We start from the raw sequence: 22,366 nt of genomic DNA, 5'->3' as shown, positions 1-22,366 counted from the left end.
TGTAAGAAATACCATATTGTTACTGTCACCACTGAAAGTGCTTTAAAATTTATAAAATAGTGTAAAAATTAATTTGCGTTCTGTGTTTCCCATGTAAATCCGCAAAGCAGTATTTGGGAGCCTACACAAAGTACTGAGTTCAGCATTTATTAAGTCACATTCAGTGAGGTTTTGTGAATCAGGACTCCTAAGTGTGTCAGTTTTGGGTCTCCAAATATGGGAGCTTCTGTCTTAAGGCAGTCCTCAGAATCAACATGATCTTCTTTTCCCAAATGCAAGTTCTTTGCAACATTTTTAAAAAAGCAGCAAAAATATGTGACTATATGCCATGAGACCCTTAAATTGGTTTTAAACAGCTTCCCGATTGCTAACATAGTCTCTTAACTGCCAATCTTGTCATAAAACTGTGCAAATTGTTTTCAGATTAAAATTTTTAAAAACTTGATTTTTAAATGTGAATTCATGTGCAAACCATCCAGATTTAGGTTTCCCTGGCTTATGGAAATCACTGGAGGTAAATGATGGGGTTTTTCCTTTGACAAAGGAAATCAACTCTGTCATTTTCATTCTTATCCATTCTGTGTTTGAACTCAGTCCTTGGTGCCCACATGTCAATGGGACATTAAACTGTGGTATTCCTTCATTCATTTCATACTTAAAAATATATTTTTATGTTGGTTTATAGGGTTCAAATTTTTAGAGAGAAAGATGTAACAAATTAGTTATCTAAAACATCAAAACATATGAGTCAGAAGACAGAAAACTTGCTTTAAAGTAGTGTGTAGCTGCTCCGGCGAGACTGGAATTGTAATACTTGATAAACTGATATTCCAGTTTGGTGAAGACTGAATAAAGTTTCTAATTTGTTTCAGTACGATGACAGCCAGCAGTGTGCGCCAGAAATTCATAGACCCGGATCTGGTGGTGGAAATCCAGTGAGCCATCAACAAGAAGTTTCCATTCGAAGAACAAATATACAGGTTAAAATCATGCTCATATCTCTCTCTCTCTCTCTCTCTCTCTCTCTCTCTCTCTCTCTCTTTCTCTTTCTCTCTCTCTCTTTGTCTCTCTTTCACACTAAGTTAATATGTTTTTGCTTATTTTTATTTTTGTTTTCTTTTTATACAGCGGAAGCTTCCTGCTTATGCCCGTGTCAAACAGGCAAGAGTGCCAAATGCCTATGATAAAACAGCATTGAAGCTTGAGGTCGGTGATATCATAAAAGTAACAAAAATGAATATAAATGGACAGTGGGAAGGAGAACTGAATGGAAAGGTTGGCCATTTCCCATTTACACATGTTGAGTTTGTTGACTCAGAAAACAATGATGGTACTGATGAAAGTTAAGGTGGGTCCTTGAAGAAAACAATGTAAATTTTATGAGAAATGTGTGTATCACACTAGGATGAATAAAGCATACTAGATGGGCTTTTCTAAAATATGCTGTAGTGGAGTTAGGATTCATTATAACCAGATACGCCATTACTGGCAATGAAAGGGCCTGGAAAAAAGTTCATAAAATTTTCTCTGGTTAAAAGGAAATGATAAGTCACATATAGTAATGAAATGCTCTGAAGTGGACACAGCATTCCTAATAGACAGAGAAAATGCAGAATGTTTGTAAATTGGTTGCTGCATATTGCAATCAATCTGCTATTCATTACAGCTACTTTTGAAGTTTGAAAGACAAAATTGGTTTCTATGGTTGTCAGTCTGTGAGCACAAGGAAAACACCGGGGAGAACGTCAGAAAATTTGAGCATTTTCTGTTTTTTGTAAGAATAATATTACACATTCTGTTGTTTTATCTCTTTATGTACAGCTGATAGCAATTGATACATGCAGTCAATATGTGGAGCAGCTATAGCATGATAGCTCTGTAAAGGAGTGGAAAGATAGAAGCAATAAGGTTCATGAATAATTTTATGTATATAATACTAAAGAGGAACTTATGAACTAAGCGTAAGTGATGAACTTTTTTACGCAATTTGATTGAAGTTTGCTGAATGTAGTGAACTGTACTTTGTAAATTGCACCACTGTTTGTTTACTAAAATGTGGCTTTTGTTGTCATACAGAGCTCCACTTGTCTGTTTACGCTGTCTGGATACTGTGAGGATACAATCCTGTTCACATTTCATTTTCAGTATGAAATAATAAAACTGAGTTCTATAACTTCTGTAATTTGTTGGCACATCTGACACGCAATTATGTTCCATTATGCTGCTTGCATTTTATAAAGTGCTGCTTTACTCTAAGAATGTGTACATCTGAACTGCCTCTGAGGATTTTAATAGCCTTACTATATTTTGTCATATAATTATCCACTGTTATAGAAAATATATTCTGCTGTGGTGGTTAACAGTGGAAAATTCAGACTGATATATAGAAGTTTTAAGACACGCTACTTGTTGTAAATGGTTGAAGCAAATCTTTCAGCATATTGAATGTTGTGTGAGATTGTAACTAATTCCACACATCTTGCTGACCTTTGTGTTTTGCTGGGTGTGAGTGACGATAGAATCTGCCAGTTGGACCTTTCTGTTGTGCCCACTTCTGAGTGACATGCCTCATGCACTGTTGTGCCTGTAGGTAATATATCACTATACGTAATTGTCCTGATTATGTTAAACATTGCTGTCTTCCAGTGAAAAAAAGTGGTCCATGAATATTTGTATACAATAAGGGTATCCTTTTTTAAGATAAGTATGTTTCTTGGTTCTAGAATGGTAGGCTTTTGCTTGTGTTTTTGCTGCAGTAATTATACCAGTGTAATTTACGTTAGCAACTGAAAAGAGTATATACACAATTTAGTTTATATATATCAGTTAAACTAGCAATCGTTGTTATTGCCCTTTTTTATGAGATTCATCTACATTCTTCTAAAATTCGCTTGTTGGTTTTAGCGACACTGCAATGACTGCTGATTATATAACACTCAGTATGTTTAGTGACAGTTTGTAAAAATGTCATTGGGTATATTTTCAGATTTTCTAATTTTGAAACTTGGAAGTTTTAATGTCTACATGCAGTTATTTCAGTAGCTAATGAAGAGTTGTACTTGTGCAATGTGTGTTATGAGTTATATTGTCACTAATTGAAGATTTTTCTAATGATTCCTTGAATCACATTTAAAAATATTCAGTTATGTTCAGATCTGCTGTTTTGATTCCCAACTGTCTCATAAACTTTTCCAAGCCATAATTATACAAAAGCTTCTATTCATGAATTTTTTAAAAATACTTTGGATCATAAAATACATTGCACAAAGTTAAAATAAAGAACTCAATTATGGAAACTGTCATACTGAAGGAGGGTCAGAAATCTTATTATGCTACAGTTTGGTCCAAAAATAAAATATTGAATCTGAATGTGATGTAAATTGCTAATGTGATATGTCGGTGGTATTTTCGTTACATTCTGTATGCAGCCCATATAGTTGTTTAGCTAGAAGGTAAATTTAGCCTAGATGTGGATGTAATTGTTTTATGTGGGCAAGTAGTTCTGCAGAGATGATTGTGTGGCAGACTGTATCACAGTGATATTAAATGTGAATCAGCATGCGTGAAAATTTGCTCAGAAATCTGTATTTAATTAGAATGTAAGGCAATCTTCCTCAATTATATCAAATATAAGGTAGTTTTGTCAACAGTTACCTATAGTTCTGTTAATGTACACTGTTCAGCTCTTTGCTCCATGTGGTATGTACATTATGAATCTGAAATAGATTTACCATTTTACATATTTATAACATACTGGATAATGCATATAATTTGTTTGTTATTTATTATGAGGGAATCCATGCACAAAACATTATTTTGCCAGCACTCATATTTGTCAAAACTGCTGGCTGCTATATCAACAAACGTATACAATGTCATATATGACACTCATTCTGTGATCATCAAGAAGAGTCAACTCATTGAATCCCACAAACTTGTGCAAGTACACCCAAAGAATCTGAAACGTGTAGAATTTATTGATTGTTCACATGAAAATCAAGATCTGGAGCTTTTTATTTATATTGATTTATCTAGTGTTCTGTACTGTCAGTGACAGAAGTCATGTGAACATTGTATATACATGAATATGATACTTCAAAGTACTACCTACAAACACTGAAAGTTAAGAATTTGGGTTGCCTTATATTTCATGTAACTGTGCTGACTGACTTATAGGAAAAATATATTTGATGCAAATTTTTTGATAGGTGTACTTTTCCCATCTACAATCCGTGTATATTTTTTATGTATTTACGGACAACATTCATTACAAGTATGTCAAGTGAACAAATAGGAAACATCATTCTTAAATTATGTAAATTATGAAAGTGACCCAAATTTAGCTCTTTGAAGACTCTTGATGGACACTATTTACATGGCCCCTTGAAGCTTCAGAGCCACAGATTATGCCTGCAAGAAAGAATGCAGTTAACACTTTTGTAAGTGGGTTTCAGAAATGCCAGAAAGATGTGCATTAGTGAACATTGTAACCTGTTTGCTCTCTATAGCCCCACACCCCATGCTTCAGTTGTTTACATCTCGGGAATTTCCACCACAAGAAGAGCTAACACCTGGGGATCCAGTTTCTGCTACTAATTATCTTAATAATTGGCATACGGGAAATGAAAAGTTCACTTGTTGAGGTAATACGTATTGTGTTAAGTTTCTGTATGTTACAATGGGTATTATCATAGCAAGGTAACTGTCACATGTGGACTAACCTGAAAATATGTGTGAAATACATGCTCCAGGATGCGTAAGTTAGCAAGAAATAGTAGTATGGTTCTGTTTGTGTATGTGTCACGTGGTACGTTTCTTCTAGTTACTGTCCATTTTCTGCCCAAGTCTTTGTAGCACATATCACTCTAGTTGCTGCAAAATATGCTATAGTTGGAGTCACGAATGATGGCGGTCGAGTTTAGGCTTGTTCTGCGCACCTATGTTGCACATTCTCAGACAGCCAATGAGCGTTCAGTAGTGTTCTGAGCACTCTGTTGTGGATGTTGTATGCAATGTTAGCATTATATGTTATCATAACATGTTATCGGGTGAAGTTTTGTTCCATTTGTTGCGAGTTATCATGGCTGATGGTGGTTGCGAGTGACAAATTCCACACAAGCAAACAAGAGACATAATTTGCAGGACACGTGCTTGCTTCAAGTGCAAAGCCCTTCTGTGCACGTACCACAACTGTCGCTTGCAATCGGTGACAATGCAGTCCCCATCTCTGTCTTGACCTGTGTGAACCGCCATAGTTTGTGGATCAGACTATAGTAGTAGATGTGATTAATGATTGTTTAATAGAGAAAAATGTGCTAATGGAGTATAAATTTGAAATGCAGCAAGCCACAAGACTATTAGGGAGCTACCCTAAAGGGGGGGGGGGGGGGGAGATCTCAAATACAGCAGTAGAGTGAAATTAATTCACTTACTGCATTAATTAATTAATGTTGGCCTGTTTCAGTCGTCTTGCATTCCTAACCAATAATATGTTTATAGCAATGACTGCCCAATGTAAAACAGTAGGAGGTTTTTGTGTAGCTAGCAGGATATTCTTATTTCCAACATTTTATTAGCTGTGTCTGTACCATTTTATGTATTATTAACAACGATGCATAGTAAGCACTCTGCATCTTTGTTAATAAAAATGTAAATCTGCTGCAATGGAAGTTACAACTGTACGCATCAAAGGCTTTTGTTCAGCCACAAGAAGATGAGATCAAAACTAAGTAATTTTGCTTTGAGCCCACATATAATCATTTGAACAGTGAAGACTGAAAAATAAGTGGTATTATGCATGAAACTGAAGATGTAAACTGAAAAATAAGTTGTGGATCAGTAAAAAGAAATTGATGTTGGTGTGCAAAAATTCTATTTCATAATTTATTACTCGTTTTTAGTATACTGGATCAGTAGAATGTTAACACTGGAAAATATCCATACAGAAATGCAGTCCAAAATATGTTGGCAATAGATCTTTCTGTAGAACCACATTCTAAATGTTCAGATCATAATCATTACTTGGAATCATAAAATGTCATGGGATTTGACGACAGACGGATAACTTGTATCGGCTGCCATGATGTCACTCAAGATCAGCCACATTTTACGTTGTACATTTGACATCATTTAGGATGGAACGATTGACTTTATCAAAATGGAATTTTGACAAATTACTTTAATTTTATGCTATAAAGCTTGCATTGTAGACATTTTGTTTCCATAGAAATATTAGCTGCCCACAAACTCGTGGTAGAAAATGAACATATGACACCTAGGATTAGAGCCATGAGTTTGGACAAAGCAAATGAGTACATATCTCCATTTTCCTAGACAGATGTTTGTCAACTGACAAGAACAAATATGTTTTGTTATCCTGGGACTTAATTTTTAGTTTCTTTTTATTCTTATGGCAAACTGAGAGACCGTAATCATCCACTGTTGTTAAAAAAGTACAATTGAATGCTTTTGTGTTATTGATATATAATAATTAGCTATTCTGCTTGATTAATGATACATTTTAGTTGCCTTCAACCTTTCCAGGGATCAGTATGTTCCTAATAGTCCCTAGTAATATATTTTTTTCACTGCCACCAGCAATTTTGCCAAAGACCTTCCCCCTAGAATCAGATGCCTTAAAATCAGAATTTGTGTATTCCCTAATATGCTGCAGTGATTAAGTTTTGTAATAAGCCACTGATAAATATAAATATGATTTGATACACTGGAGAATGTAAACTAGAAGTTCTATCTTGTATATGATTTTCCCCAACCCCCATTTAGGTCATATGTTGAACTGACGTCTTGTATCTACTTTGTATTTGATAAACACTGTTGAATACAAAGACTTGCAGTTCCCAACGGCTACAAATACGTTTTTGTTTTGCAGTTAATTTATCTGAAATCCTTTTCAGTCACATTAGGCACCTTCCATTGCCCACCACATTAAACATTGTGTGCATGCACGTATATTACTGTATACTTTATGATACTATAAAGAAAGATATAATAAGTGATACCATAAAAATTTGTTTGGGTTAATTCAGAAAACATGTTGGCATGACTGGAAAATTGACTTGCAAAATACACATAGACATTGCAAAACAATTTTATGAAAATGACAGGCTGGCTTCCCAAGGTTGTACATGTAGGATGTTAACTAAGTCAGTAAGTCATTTTCTTATTTTGATGTAAGAAACAATGATGTGTAAAAGGTGTAAGTAAGGTAATACGTGTTCTCTGTGTGTTTACGGGTGTTCTTTCAAGAACATGGGGTTGAAATTTTACACTGCTTTGAATCTGTTAGAGCGCTTATGGATGGCACTGAAGTCTATGATTAAAACTTTGTTGTAGATAGATGTAGCAATTTCATGTGAAAGCAGAAAAAGTGTGTGTGCCAAATTACTATCAGGAACAGAAAAACAAAGGGGAAACCTTGCTGTAACAATACAGTGTGAGAGGTTGATAAAATTGAGACTAATGTGTTATTCAGAAAACAGTTGGCCTGGAGAGAAAATGAATGTGTTGCTAAATGTTGGTTGGGTAAGAGTGTCATGCACATAAAAAAAATTGCACAATAGAGCGAATTGATTAATCCAGAATATGAAATAATGTATGAGGGATGTCTGAAGTGGGAGTATTACTAATATGGAAAGGGAAATGTAGGGGCAAGCAGTCAGGATAAATGGACTCTTAGTGAAAAAGTAAAACAGTAATAATGTTAGTTCATTAACATATTATACATTAACACTGTTGGATGAGTAAAAAAGAAGCAGCAGGTAACTGAAAATAGTTACAAATTGTCAAGTGTTTGAAAAGGGTGAAGTAAGACTCTGGATCAGTTAAAAGTGCATGGTATTGATGGGTATTATAAAGTTGACATGCTGTGAAAACTGTCCATTCTAGATTTATACCAAAGACCATAAGGAATTAAGGAATAAAAAAAGACCTCTTAACAAATAGCCGAAGCACTGTGTCACTTATAGGCACATGCAGAAGAGACTGAAAACTTCACTAGCTTGTAGAAGAAATCTTTTGACAAGTTAGAGAGCACACATGTGTTCATGTGCAACCCCCATGTCCTCCCCACCGCGCGCGCGCGCCCACACACACACACACACACACACACACACACACACACACACTCTCTCTCTCTCTCTCTCTCTCTCTCTCTCTCTCTCTCTGTATCACATGTTGTGAGAGTATATTGTATATTAAGGGGGGCAAACATGATACTGAGAGAGATCAGCAACCTTTCATGTTTAATACGTTTATTTGGTGTCACGGTTGCACGTAAATTATAAGATTGCCAGTTTGTCTATATGGCCAACTTCAAATCTATAAAATAATGAAGCAACAGCATATAAGAGATCAGTGATAAAAATGAAATAAATAGGGGAAATAGTTAAGTAATATAATATACATGACAGATAGTGGGTGTTATGTTTAGTTCTCTTGTAATGGACTAATTTGTAATGATTATAGATATGATAAATGTACAGTTGATAATTAGCTTTATCTTAGATAACTGTCATACATTTCATTTCTGTCATAGATCACTTTACATACTGTATTTATATGGTTTTTGTAGATCTGAAAGTGTAGACTTAGTATGGTTCTCTTGCAACTGATGTGCAACTGTGTTAACAAACTATTATGTATCAGATACAATAATTGTGTTGAATGACATGTGTACAGTCAGGTTCATGCTGTGCTGATTAACATATTAAAACAGACAAGTTTGACTATTAATAAACAGAACTGCCTGTACATCAGTTTCCGTGAGCCCACAAAGATAATACTTGGTGCTCTAATTTTGCAGGGAAGATGCTTTCAGACATTAATTATAATAGTTAATGAACAGGTAACAAGAGGAAGGAACTTCCGTACACTACCTTTACTCTGTCCAGATAGATGATGTTTGTTGACCTAAGAAAATATATCACTGCAAATATTTAATTCAACATATTTCACTGATATTTGCAGTGAATATTTAACATGTTCCTTAGGCCACATTTGTTTCATAGATTAATAGTTTTATACAATTTAAGCTAAAATTACCATTTTTCTTAGATTTTAGAAGATATCAATCACTTCACCTTCTGTTAACCTCTCTATAATGTCCTTTGTTTATTAATCATCAACAATCAGTGTTATTTATTATTTTCTAAATATTGGCATTAAGAATACATTTTGAGTTTCAGTGTCATCATATCTTGTTACAACATAATTTGCTATTATCAATACATTTTGCAAGCTGGTGGCATTACATATTTTTGTCTCTTAATTGCCTAGACCTTTGGCAATTTCTGCATGTGCCCTATATTTGTCACTGGGAAGTTCCATGTGCAATCCGATTACAATTTTCATCTGCAAGTTGTGTCAGTACCAATATTTGAGATTTGTTTTGATCCTTCGTTCTGTGGTATGAGGATGTGGGTCTTGGAATGGCAGTTAGCACTTTGTCAGCTATATATTTTGAATGAAGTTAATAGATACTATTCTTTTTTCTTTCCACAATGTTGAGTGTGAAACCAAAAAGTATTGAATATAATTATTATTTTGAGGAATAATTGTTACATATATAGTGAAAGATACATTTAGGTATCTTTAGATAATTAGATATCTTTGTTTGATTTACATTTTTGTACATACTTGAACTTTCAAAAACTGGATAACCTTGTTAACACTCTTCTATATTTTGACAAGAGCATCACACCCTATTAACAGCAGTTGTACATGCTCTTACTTTTTTAAAGATGTTATCCTTTTTATTTGTAATGTTATGTCACTACAATAATTGTGACAATATTTATTAATACACAACCATTCAGTGTTGAGGTAATTTACAGAAGTAGTGTTTTTGTGCATGCCACTGCATATGTTTTCACTGTACAGTTAGATGTATATGTGTGTTGCAAGCTGATATATAGAATGCTCTAACTTTCTCATAAAATCTGGAAGAAATTGGTCAGAAAAAGGCAGTGGGCATAATGGTTTTTACATTTTGAAAAGAGAGGAAACTATTGTTTGTTTGTGACTGCCAAATGCCTAACTGAAGAACTGAAGAGTGACTCTGTGTGTGTGTGTGTGTGTGTGTGTGTGTGTGTGTGTGTGTGTGTGTGTGTGTGTGTGTGTGTGTTTGTGAAAAAGGGGGGGGGGGGAGATGGTAAGTAAATGGTTGGTTTTACTTGCATTTGCCATTAATGCTACTCTACCTGTGAATCAGTGCTCATTTTATCATATACATGATCATTATCCTTCATTGTGAAAAAGAAGCCAATTTATAAATCAGTCATAAGAAAGTGTAAAGATGAAAGGTGTTGTAAAAGAACATTGTTTTGTATTATATGTAAATGACATGCAACTGAAGATTTTAAAGCCTCTGCAGTGGATTAAAATCTGAAGTCAAAGCTGAATAATGAATGTGACATATTATCTGCATTTAGTGCTGGGCAGTTGATGCAAATGATTGTGTAATACAGTTGAAGAAGAAAAAAAGAACCTGTACCAATGCATGATATTAAAAACATTACATCATGTATGTTCATGCTTAAATTTTATTCTGACATGAATCACCATCTCTAAAATCGCCATGTCTAATGACTCATTGCCAATGGGATGTTTTATCCTAATCTTCCTTCAATAAATAAAATTTCTGATGAATGTCCACATGCAAAATTTGCAAGTGACATTGTCACTGAAGAAGGAGTTGAGAGTAGGAAAAAAATGTGATAGTCAAGTGATGCATGTTCTCAGTTAAAATACGAACCTTTTTTGGGATGAGATTATGTTCTACTAACTCAGTGTAGCCCCTGTCTCTTTTTACTGTATCTACCATTGTGCCTCCCTCATGATAAACAACTGTGTTCCACTGCATACACAACTTCTTCAAATTATCCAATGAGCCAAGTCATCTTATGTGCAAAGAGTGAGAATCAAGAACAGTGTGGGTGAGGGAGGGGTGGGGTAGAGGAAGGAATTACTTTCATGTTATGATTCAAGAAGCTATGCTCTTGTCATGTGAGGTATGTCTTTCATTGCATTACTGCAATGACTTTGTATAGTGGACAATAAAAACCGAAGGTGCCTGTTTTTAAGTTAGATGCATTGTTTGTAAGTGCAGTAGTAAGTGCACAAATTTTGTGTATGAAACTTTCCATCATTTTTCTGTGTGACATTGAAACACTTTTTTATGTGCTACCACTACAGTGATTATTTAATCTCTAGATCCCTGTGAAACAAAAAAATTGTTGTAGATTTGTTTCTTGAAAGAAAAGCAATATTGAAGGCAATCACTATATATAGTATTGTTGATACAGATTTTCCTGTATTCTAATCTGTGCCTTATTTCCCAAAACTTGTGGTCATTTCTAGAAGTAGTTTGGTGACAATTTTATGCCTGGTTGCATACCTGTTTTGCATTACAGGTTACTGAGAAATAGAAGTGACTTCTCATGTTGTTCTAGCTCTTATAATGATTGAAATATTCGCAGGCATTCAGCCATGTGCTCTTCCCTTCATACCTGTCCTCTAACCCCTTCCATGGCCTTCTTTTAGTCCTTTCAATGATATGCTGTCTGCCATCCATTCCCCACACCTGCTCACAATTTGGAGGCATTGCGTATGCAGTTTGTACTTGCAGTCATAATCTGTTGGCCTTAAGTGGTCCATTGCCACCTCATCCCTGGGCAACATCACACAGTTGTTGCTCTGTACTGCATTATTGTCTGCCCGTGCAAGCCCATTGACTTTTTTTTCTGCATCTGCTACTTGATGAGGGGGTGCTAAAGAAGTGACTGTTTTATTTTCACAATAACAAAATTCTGGTGCATTTATGTGCAGGTACTGTTGCTCCTTCAATGATTTAAGCATTGGATCATAACTCTTGCTGAGTAGATACGCAATGTCACTTTGATAAGGCTTCCCCATAGCCTGATATCAGTTGCTTCCCTAATGACACTGTCCCACATCCTTGGAGTCATGGGCAAGGCTTTTCTTTCATAATAATTAATGGAGTGCTTGTTCTCCAAGATTGCTCAACCATCACAGATTTATTGGGCTGTCCCAGCTCAGTGTAGTGTTGATGGTGTTCCACGCATCAAATCTCCACATTTCTGCTCACTTGACCAATGTATAACACCACATTTACATGGGATACTGTAAAGTCATGACTTCCATAAGCATGAATTGTCCTTTACACTACCAAGCAGGTCACTTGTCGTGGTCAATGGGTATGACATACATTTGACACCATGTTTCTTTATCATACAGCTGACCTTTGCAGATATATCCTCTGTATAAGAGAGATACACAATATTGAGAAAGGACCATGTACGGAGTGCATCTGAATGATGATCAATTATGGGGACTGGACCTCATAACTGCCAGGAAGAGGTAGAGGGGTAGGTATAAAGGGGAGAGCAGCTCCCTCAACAGCTCGGTACATCAGGAGCACCTGATGGTGACAATGAGATAGGTCACCAGAATATTATGCCAGTCAAAAAAATGCTAGTATCTATATGAACACTCATGCAGACTTCAGTGAGTGAAGTTTGGGCAGATAAATGAATAAGTTAACAGAGTTGCCATAAATGTTTCTATTGTCCACTTGTGTCTGACAGAGCTATTGCTTCTTTTTAAGCATATGGAAGAAGGCTGTAATGACCACAGGAACATTTCCAGGTAATGTATATTCTTTAAAGAGGACCATGTAAATATTACCAATTTGACACATTTTTTGGTTGCTAGTGATAGCTTTAATACAACCAGGTATGACAATCATTGTACAAGGTACTCAGAATGACCAGCAGACCCTTTTGTGAAATTTCATGGAGTGATTCAAAAGTTCTTATATTAATTGTCATTTATTCATCAACCACTGACCATATACACAGTAAGTGTCTTGATAACTGGTGTACAATTATTGATCTTACATTAAAAATTTCAGGTTGGATTTCATTTTTTGCATAAAAAACTGAAATGTTGTCAAGTTAGTGTTTGGTAGGTGCCAAAGAATCTGAAAGAAGGGCCAGTGAATGACTGATGTATAGACTACTTAATTTGCTACACTGCAGAAGGTTATCCTGTTCTGGAAGAAAAAATTTGGCGAGTTCTGAGTGTACCACTACATTTCCAAAACAAAGTGTGACTGCTTGGCCTGGAAATACATATATCTGCCAACAAAGTAGTAGTTTAGAGAGACACCAGCAGTGAAAAAGGGTGGTAGTGACCATTTTCTAGGATATGTGTAGTGTTCTGTTGTGAGATGTTACCTGTTGTGAGAGAACCTTAGTAAATTTACACATCTCTCACAGCAATGCTATAATACTGCTGTTGTGGTCATCATTTCAAAGATTGGTTTGTTACAGTTATATGCACAAGCCCATCTTGTGCACATCTTGTCATCTCTGTACAACTACTGCATTCTACCTCCACTTGCTTCCTGCTATCAAGCTTTGATCTCTGTTTACATAGTTTACCTCCGAAACTTCCCTCTATTACCAAATTAACTGTCCCTTGATGCCTCTGGATGTGTCAAATCATCATATTCTTTCCTTTCATCCAGTTGTCATAAATTTATTTTCTTCAGAGTTCAGTTCAGTACCTCCTCACTAGTTACTCAGTCATCATCTTGGACAGTTTCCAGCCACTGGCTGGGTCTGTCGGGAACACAAGCCTCTCCATCGTGTTCTGTCTTTCCACCATTCCCCCTCTTCCACCTTCGTCCAGTTCTCTCCTCTTCTCATCACACATTCCTTTACTCCCTTCACCCATCTATCTCTTGGTCTTCCTCTGGGCCTCTTCCCCTCCAGTTGCAGATCAAACATCCTCTTTGGAACTCTTCCCTCATCCATTCTCTTCATGTGTCCATACCACTGCAGTCTTGATTTTTCTATCCTGTCCTGTACTGGTTCCTCCTTTAGTCTTTCCCTCACATACAAATTTCGCAATCTGTCTCGTCTTGTTACACCCAACCTGCTCCTCTGGAACTTCATTTCACTAGCCTGTATTCTACTTTTGTCGCTTTTGTGCATTACCCATGTCTCACTTCCGTATGTCAATATGGGGACAAAGTAGGTTCGGTATATAATTCCCTTGGATTTCTGTGGCACCTCCTTGCTCCAAATAAGCCCCCTAATGCATTTGTAGAACTGCCCTGCTTTTCTGCACCTTTCATTTATTTCCATTGCGTTTCCCCCCTTACTTTCAATCACGCTTCCCAGGTACTTGAAGTTCTCTACCACTTGTAGTTTTTCCCCTCCACAAGTTATATCCACATTTGGCCTATTCTTCTTCCTTGTTGTGACGATTATTTCACTTTTCTTTGCAGAGAAATGCATTCCATATTGTGCTGCCGTTGCCTCCCATGCATCTAACTGCTCTTGCACCTCCTTCACGCAATTTCCCCATAACATCAGGTCATCGGCAAAGAGCACTGCTTTCATTTTATGATCTCCAATTGCATCTGATACTTGCTGTAGGATTTCATCCATAACAATAATAAACAATAAAGGCGAAAGTGCACTTCCCTGTCGCAGCCCATTTTCCAGCTTGAACCATGCAGTACGTTCCCTCCCCACTTTCACACAACTCTCACTTCCCTCATACATTTTTCTGACTTTTCGTGTTATCTCTTCATCTATCCCTTTTGCGTTCAGCACATCCCAGAGCTTGTCCCTACAGATACTGTCATACGCCTTCTCAATATCCAAAAAGGCCATGATTAAGTCCTTCCCGTACTCATAGTGCCTTTCCTGCAGTTGCCTTACCGCAAATATGAGGTCTGTTGTTGATCTTCCCGGTCTGAAACCGTACTGCTCCTCTTGCAGTCTACTTTCAATACTGCTTCTTATTCTCTTCTCCAGCATCTTTTCATAGATTTTTCCACAGTGGCATAGCAGGGTGATTCCTCTGTAGTTCTCACATCTCCTTTTATCCCCTTTCTTGAAGATTGGGACTATAATTCCTTTCTTCCAACCCTCAGGAATTCTGTTCTCTTTCCACACCACCCTCAGCACTCTGTATAGCCACTGGGTTCCTACTTCTCCTGCTGCTCGTATCATATCCACTGTTACTTCGTCCCAACCTGGTGCCTTGCCCCCTTTCATCCTCTTTATGGCTTCTTCCACTTGCTCGGTAACAGTACTTCAACTACTCTCTGGTCTCTATATTGTCCATGTTTCACTTCAACATAAAGTTACTCTAGAAACAAATGCTTTCTGGAAAATACTTCCTAACACATTTATAATCACTGTTAACAAATTTCTGTTTTTCAGAAATGCTTTACTTGCTGTTTCCAGAAAGCATTTTATATTATTTTTCATTCAGCATTTGTCAGTTATTGTACTGGCAAAATAGCAAAACTCATCTACCACTTTTAGTGTTTCATTTCCTAATCTAATTCCCTCAATACCACCTGATTTATGTATAAAACATTATCGGTTTACTTGTTGTGCCAAATCTGGGTAAAATCTTTAGCTTTTGACAAAATCCTTCATTATCTTCATTAGGAACAACATAATGTTGTGGCTGCTGTTGGGGCAATTTATAGCCTGTATACAGCATGTGACTGGTTGGTATACATTAGCGTTATGTCATACTGTAAGAGACTGTGTTCATATCTGCACTGCTAGTGACACTGCTCTCATAGGAACATAAACAGTTAAACACCATCAAGACGTCACTTCCATGCACCATTAAGATTACAACCACAGCACTAGTTGAAGTTGTTCTTGCAGATTCTAATTTGTACTGCTTCTTTAATAACAGAATCCCAGTATATAGAAGCAAGGGACAAATGTTTAGTTTCATTCTTTGTTTATTTGTGAACTGGTACTCAGCAACTGCTGATTTCTCAAGTTCTTGATTTTTAATGTGCCATAGGTTTTCTGCACAGTGATTGTTAATGGTACAGATAGGCTGGTTGATGTAGTTGCTTCCACACTCACGAAGAATGTTATAAATTCCAAGCACCTTGGAACTAAGGCAGTCCTTAACCAGGCACAGCAGACCCTTTAATTTCTTAGGTGATGAGAAAATAGGTCTCCTGCCTCTTGTTCCCAGGACCCTACCTATTTATCTAGGTCTAGCACGACAGAAAGGAAGAAGCACAATAGGTAGATCACCATACAAAGTTTCAGAGACCAGCTTTAAGCGAGGAATCTAGAAATTTACTACAACCCCTATGTATCGCTGTTGCAGGGACTGCGAAGACAAAATATGGAGGATATGCTACAACCCTAATGTTTCCTCCTCATATTTTATCCCTGATAACTTCAGAGAATGTATTATGGTGAACAATGACAAAAGTTTTTCTAAAGTTACAAATGTTATAAATGTGGGATTATCTTTCTTCAGCATATTGTCTAAAGTAAGTCGTAGGGCCAGTACTGCTTCATGTGTTCTGACATTTCTCTAGAACTCGAAGTATTTTCTCAAGGTTGGCTTCTACCATTCTTTTGATGTTTATTCATGGTAGTGTTTTTCATCCAAGACTTATTAAATTGATGGTTTGGTAATATTCAGACCTGTCAGTACGTTACTTTTGTTTTTATTGGGATTATTACATTTTTCATTAAACCTGAAAACTTTTTTCATATATTGTGATTCTACATACAAGGTGGAACATTTTGTCATGGTTCTTCAAGTTTGAGGATATTCAACCTGTGTCATATATTCATATTTTGTAATGTTTTTTTTCCGCCAAGGATTTTAGTAATTCTGAGAGAATGTCATCTATTTCAGCTGTGTTGTTTTGACCTAGGTATTTCAGTGCTCGGCCAAATTGTTGTGCAGTATTGCATTTCCCATCACATTTTCATCCACTTCATTGTCCTTTTTCATATTATTGTCATCAAGGTTATTTCCTTTGTATAACCTTGCTGTATATTCCTTCCACCTTTCAGCCTTCCCTTCTTTTCTTAATACTGACTTGCCATATCACCTCATGATATTCGTACAGCTGCTCCTCTTTACTCCAAAGGTTTCTTTAATATATGTATTTAAGCCATGCATGCTCCTACAGCTTTACATTTTCCCTATAGGCACTGCTGCTTTCCAAGTTTGCACTTTATGTCTGTCTCATTATTACATTTTGTCTCCTCCATTTGCTGCATTTTGCATTTTTTTCCTTTCATCAATTACATTCAGTATCTCATATTATTGAAGGATTTTTAGTGGACATTGTCTTTTTACCAAGCTGTTCCTCTGCTGCCTTCATTATACTATCTCATAAAGCTATACATTCATCTTTTGTGTTGCTTTCCCCTGTTCAGGCAGTAGTTGCCTAAATACTCCTTTCAAACTCTTAACCTCTGGTTCTTTCAACTTATCTATGGCCCATCTCCTTAATTTTTTACCTTTTTGCTATTGTTTCAGTTTTAATATACAATTCATAATAAATTAAGGCCAATGTTTACATCTGCTCGTGGAAATATTTTGCAGTTTGAAATTTGAGTTATATATCTATGTCTCACCAATACATAGTAAATGTGAAACCTTCCAGGTCTCAAAGTCTCTTCCACATACACAACCCTCTTTCAGAATTCTTCACTCAAATGTTATAAGTGATTAAATTTTGCTCTCTGCAAAATTATAGCAGGTGGCATTCCCTTGGAGTCCTTCCTCCCAGTCCATGTTCTACTATTTTTTCTTCACTTTGTTTCTACTGTTGAATTCCATTCCTACAATACAATTAAATTTTTGCCTCTGTTAACATAAATGAATAATATTGTTTATCTCATCATGCATTTTTCAACTCTGTTCACCATGTGCAGGGCTAGAATGAGTGTGGGTGTCTCGGATTTTTGTCTGTTGTGACTATGACAGTCCATTCACTACACTGTTCAGAGTACTTTACCTCCATTCTTATCTTCAGATTCTCTATTACACTTGTTTCATTTTGAGTTGATAATCCTGTACTCATCTGACTAGAGGGCTTGTTCTTCCTTTGATCTCAGTTTACTAATCTTCACCACATCTAACATCAGCCTATCCATTTTCCTTTTAAAGTTCTCTAACATGTGTACTCAATTAAGCGATCTAACATTCCACACTCTGACTTGTATAATGGCAGATTTGTTTTTTTCTGATGACAGCAACCTCCTGCATAGACCCTTCCCATAGATCCGAATGAGGCCCTGTTTTAGCTTGAGAATATTTTTCTCAAGAGGATGCCACCATCTCTAAACCATATAATAGAGCTGCATATCTTCGAGAAATATAAGAGCTGTAGCATCTCCTTGCTTTCAGCTATTCATAATACCAAAATGGCATGGCCATAATGACAAATGGCCAGATCAATCATCCACACTGTTACCCATGCAGCTATTGAAAATGTCCCACTTTAGGAATCATATGACCTCTCCACAGATACCCCTATAATATTGTTAAACGTACAGTACGGTTATCTGCATAAGTGAGGCAAGCAAGCCACTCTACAGCAGTATGGTCCATTTTTCATGGGTGAGATTGCTTTAATGTCATGTTGGACAATACATAGCAATGTTCTACCCATGTTGAAGCTTCTGTTAATAAAATAATTGAGGATAGGTTTGGGATACACCTCTACTTGATCACCCACCATGTGACTCAGACAATTTACTGTAGGATAGTTTTGTTACATATACATACAATAAAAAAACCTAACATTTAATTACCTCTTGTTCAAATTATCATTTCATCCTTTATTAGTTGTCCTTCTGAATAGTAGCATTTTTCCCACTGAATGTGCTGTAGCCTTGTGTTTAGAACCTCTGCTTGCATGGAAATATGTTTTTGTCCATTAACTTGTTACATATTGTCATCAGCATATACTGCAGAGTCCATGCATATAATTTCAATTGGAGTGTGTGAAGCATAAAATTCTTTTTATTTCTGTTGTTGTATGTGTGCTTACAATGATTCTCCTCAAATAATTTTGGTCTGCTGTGTAGGAAAATTATAATTTCATTAATGTATATGGGGGGAACAGTTAGAATTTGCAATTTCCAAAATAATTGGAAGCAACATTCTGTTTGCTGTGCAGTACACATGTATCTGATGATTTTGTTCTGCAGTTTCAGTATTCAAGATACACTATTTGAACTTTCCAGAAAGTTATACAATGACAGATTAAAAATAACTGTGGTATGCCATTTTTCGTGTACTCATGTCAGTAGGATTTTCTAGTATTTGCATTGCAAATGCAAAGCTACTTAGTTTATTTGATAGGATGTCAATATGTGTATTCCAGCTGAGTGCTTGTCCAGATTTAGTTGTAGGAAGTGGATTGTGTCAACTTCTTCCATAAGATGATTGTTATGTTGTATATGAAATTCCATAAGTTTCAAATATTTGATATTGAAGTGTACAATATGTATTTTTTTCAATGTTCAGTTTCAACCCATTTAACTGGAACCAGTTTTATAATGTATCCAGTTAGCTTTCGATGGAGCTTGCAATTTTCTCTGCATCATCATCTTCAATTAAAGCAGAAGTATCATCTGCAAACAGAATTGATGGGAATTTGTATTTACGGGTAAGTCAGTTACGTAGAATAGGAACAAAACTGTCCCCAAAATGGAGCCTTGAGGAACACTTTGTGATACTGTACTCCATTTAGAATAAGAATTCACTGCATTTGAAGTGATATTTACCCTTTGTTGTCTGTTGTAGAAGTATACTGTGAGCCATTTCAGAGCATTGCCCTTAATCCCATATTTGTAGATAAGCAAGGCCTTCATCACATAGTGAAATGCTTTAGTAAGATCACAGAAGATATCTGCAACTTGACTTGTCTGATCCAGTGATTCTCATATCTTTTCAATAAAGTTATTCATTGCATCCAGATTGTTATTGCTGGTTGGAATCCAAATTGCTTGCTAATAATAATATCACTTACTACTATAAAATTTTTGATATGGTTTGCATCTACTTTCTCTAACACTTTTGACAGGACTGGAAGACTAAAAATAGTGCAGTAGTTTCCCATGTCTTCCCTCAACTCTTTCTTGAACAGGGGTCTGACTTTGGCATACTTCAAGATAATAGGAAAGCATCCCAGTTCAAAAGATTGGTTGATTATTTTTGTTAGGAGAGGTGCTATTATGTCACACACTGCTTTAATCACTTTTGTGGGTATCCCATCTCACCCAGTAGAGTTTTTTTAGTGATAATGTAACATTTTCCACATGCTTTATTTGTGGCTTTTTAAAAAATCTGTGAGATACTTGGCTTCATGTTAGTGCTGAAAGATGGATAAAATAAATAAATAAATAAACTTCTTGGTGGAGTTCAAAGGGATTTACTTTACTCAGATACTCTGCTATGTCAACATCTGACTTTGTCACATTTATGATGAAATTTAAATGCTGCTCTGATATTTGAGCTGAGTTTACAATTTAAAGCTATCATCTACTTTAATCCTAGAAATTTCATTGCTACTAACTCTACTGCATAACTATAATTTGACAATGAACCACACTGCTTTTGTCTTACTTTTATGTTGTGCGATGAACTTTTCTTTGCCATTTGCTTAGCTGCCTTCACAACCTTTTCAAATATACAGTAGCGGTACAAAGTCTAACATAATCTGTTGTTGTTATATTTCAGTGAATTGTGGAGTTCCCTCTTCCTGGCACTAGAAATTTTTGTACTCCGACTTATCCATTTAAGTTTACTAGTCTTTTGTTACATGTTGTTCTAAGTGGAAAAGTTTTCATTTCAAGAAAGCTACTTAAAAACTTGTCAAAGTTGCTACTGTGTGAAGTACAGCTGTCATAGGACCATTTAACCTTTCTTAATTCATTACTAAATGTATTTGAGTGCTTTTTTTTTCATTAAATTCCTTTTCATATGGCTTTTGTTACATAAAATCTCTTTCTTAATTTTTGGTTATTCAGTGAATAATGCAGAATGGTCAGATATTCCCAACTGTAAACAAAGTACAGGTCATTGACTGTGCATTTACACTTGGATGTTCCAAGTCATTTACTTTGAAGGCTAAGCTTTTTTGTTAAGTCAGTGAATCTGGACACATAATTGCTTTCAACTATGAAATTAATATTGAAGCCAGCAGCTATTACAATCTTTTTCATTTTTTTCTTTGCTGAGATTTTCAAGCAGGCACTGAAATTTCACCAGAAAAGCTTTAATTGTAGCTTTCTATGGTACCGTGTAAATAGAAACTTCTATGACATTTAGTTCTGTCAGTTCAATACAGAATCTTTCAAATCCACAGTATTCAGTCAAATGATTAAAATCATTTCATATTTTATATCAGAATGAGTAAGTATGCCAGTGCCTCAATTTGATTTTTTCTCATTTACAAAAGCTGTTTGCTACGTCGAAATTTTCGATTTTATTAAGAATTTTAATATTATCAAATGTAAGCCAATGTTCATTGAGGAAAATGACATTGATATTTTTACATTCAGAAAGAATAATTTGTAATTTGTCAGCTTAATGGCTCTTGTTTGAAAAGCTGGCACTTAGACTAGTTATACTCAAGTGCATTATGTAGGGAAATTCTTTGTCATTTATGGTTTTGACCATACTCTTTCTTGGGTACCATTTTGATATAACTTGTTGTTCCCAACCACTGTTCCTCATCCTCATCTTTTCTTACAAGTTTCCCCTATTATTCAGAATTTTATGTGAATCAGCAAACATTCTACTAAGAATTTTGGATCTTAACCTATTTAAATGGCCAATGTCAACATCGGTTCCCGTCAGATCACCAAAGTTAAGCACTGTAGAGGGGCTGGGCTAGCACTTGGGTGGGTGACCATCCAGTCTGCCAAGTGCTGTTGGTGAGCGGGGTGTACGCAGCCTTTGTGAACCAAACTATTTGATTGTGAAGTAGCGGCTACGATCTCGTAAACTGATATACAGCCAGGAGAACAGTGTGCTGACCACATACCCCTCCATATCCACATCCAGTGACGCTTGTGGGCTGAGGATGACACGGCAGCCAGTCGGTACTGTTGGGCCTTCATGGCCTGTTCGGGCAAAGCTAAAAGTTAACGTATTTAAATGAAGACTGTCTTTATCCAAGCATTTATTGCTTAAGGACTTACTTGGATTTATAAACATAGCTCATAGATCATTATGGTTTTTGTGTAAATCACAGATTGTTCTTTCTATATATCAATCACTGACTGATCTTCTTTTGACAATACCACTTGCCACTATTCTTTTATTTGTGTAATCATTCAGTGATGAAGCAACAGTGGTTATTGGAGCAGTATACTGGAAACTTGTGCTTGATGCCTGTCATGTTTTGCACATTGTTCAGTGAGTGTTGCATCATGAAATTTCATACACAATGAAACTTAAGTTTCATAATGTATCCTGTCATTCCAAAAACTCCTGAATTGTTTAGTGA

At 36.0% G+C, this 22,366-nt stretch overlaps 1 protein-coding gene across 3 annotated transcripts in view; it reads left to right on the top strand.

Moving 5' to 3' along the window:
* LOC126470009 (adapter molecule Crk) overlaps window positions 1-10,543 on the top strand; it is a 34,046-nt gene extending 23,503 nt beyond the window's left edge. For all 3 annotated transcript variants that reach the window (XM_050097487.1, XM_050097486.1, XM_050097485.1), the window contains 2 exons: window positions 873-980; window positions 1,129-10,543. In XM_050097487.1, the coding sequence (XP_049953444.1) occupies window positions 873-980; window positions 1,129-1,347 (327 nt within the window). In that variant the 3' untranslated portion in view covers window positions 1,348-10,543. The remainder of the gene's footprint in view (window positions 1-872; window positions 981-1,128) is intronic.
* The last annotated feature ends 11,823 nt before the right edge of the window (window positions 10,544-22,366 follow it).

Source organism: Schistocerca serialis, chromosome 3 (assembly GCF_023864345.2).
Source record: "Schistocerca serialis cubense isolate TAMUIC-IGC-003099 chromosome 3, iqSchSeri2.2, whole genome shotgun sequence".
NCBI classification, from domain to species: Eukaryota; Metazoa; Arthropoda; class Insecta; order Orthoptera; family Acrididae; genus Schistocerca; species Schistocerca serialis.
The sequence above is the reverse complement of the archived record's forward strand: the minus strand, read 5'-3'. Positions and strand labels throughout refer to the sequence as shown.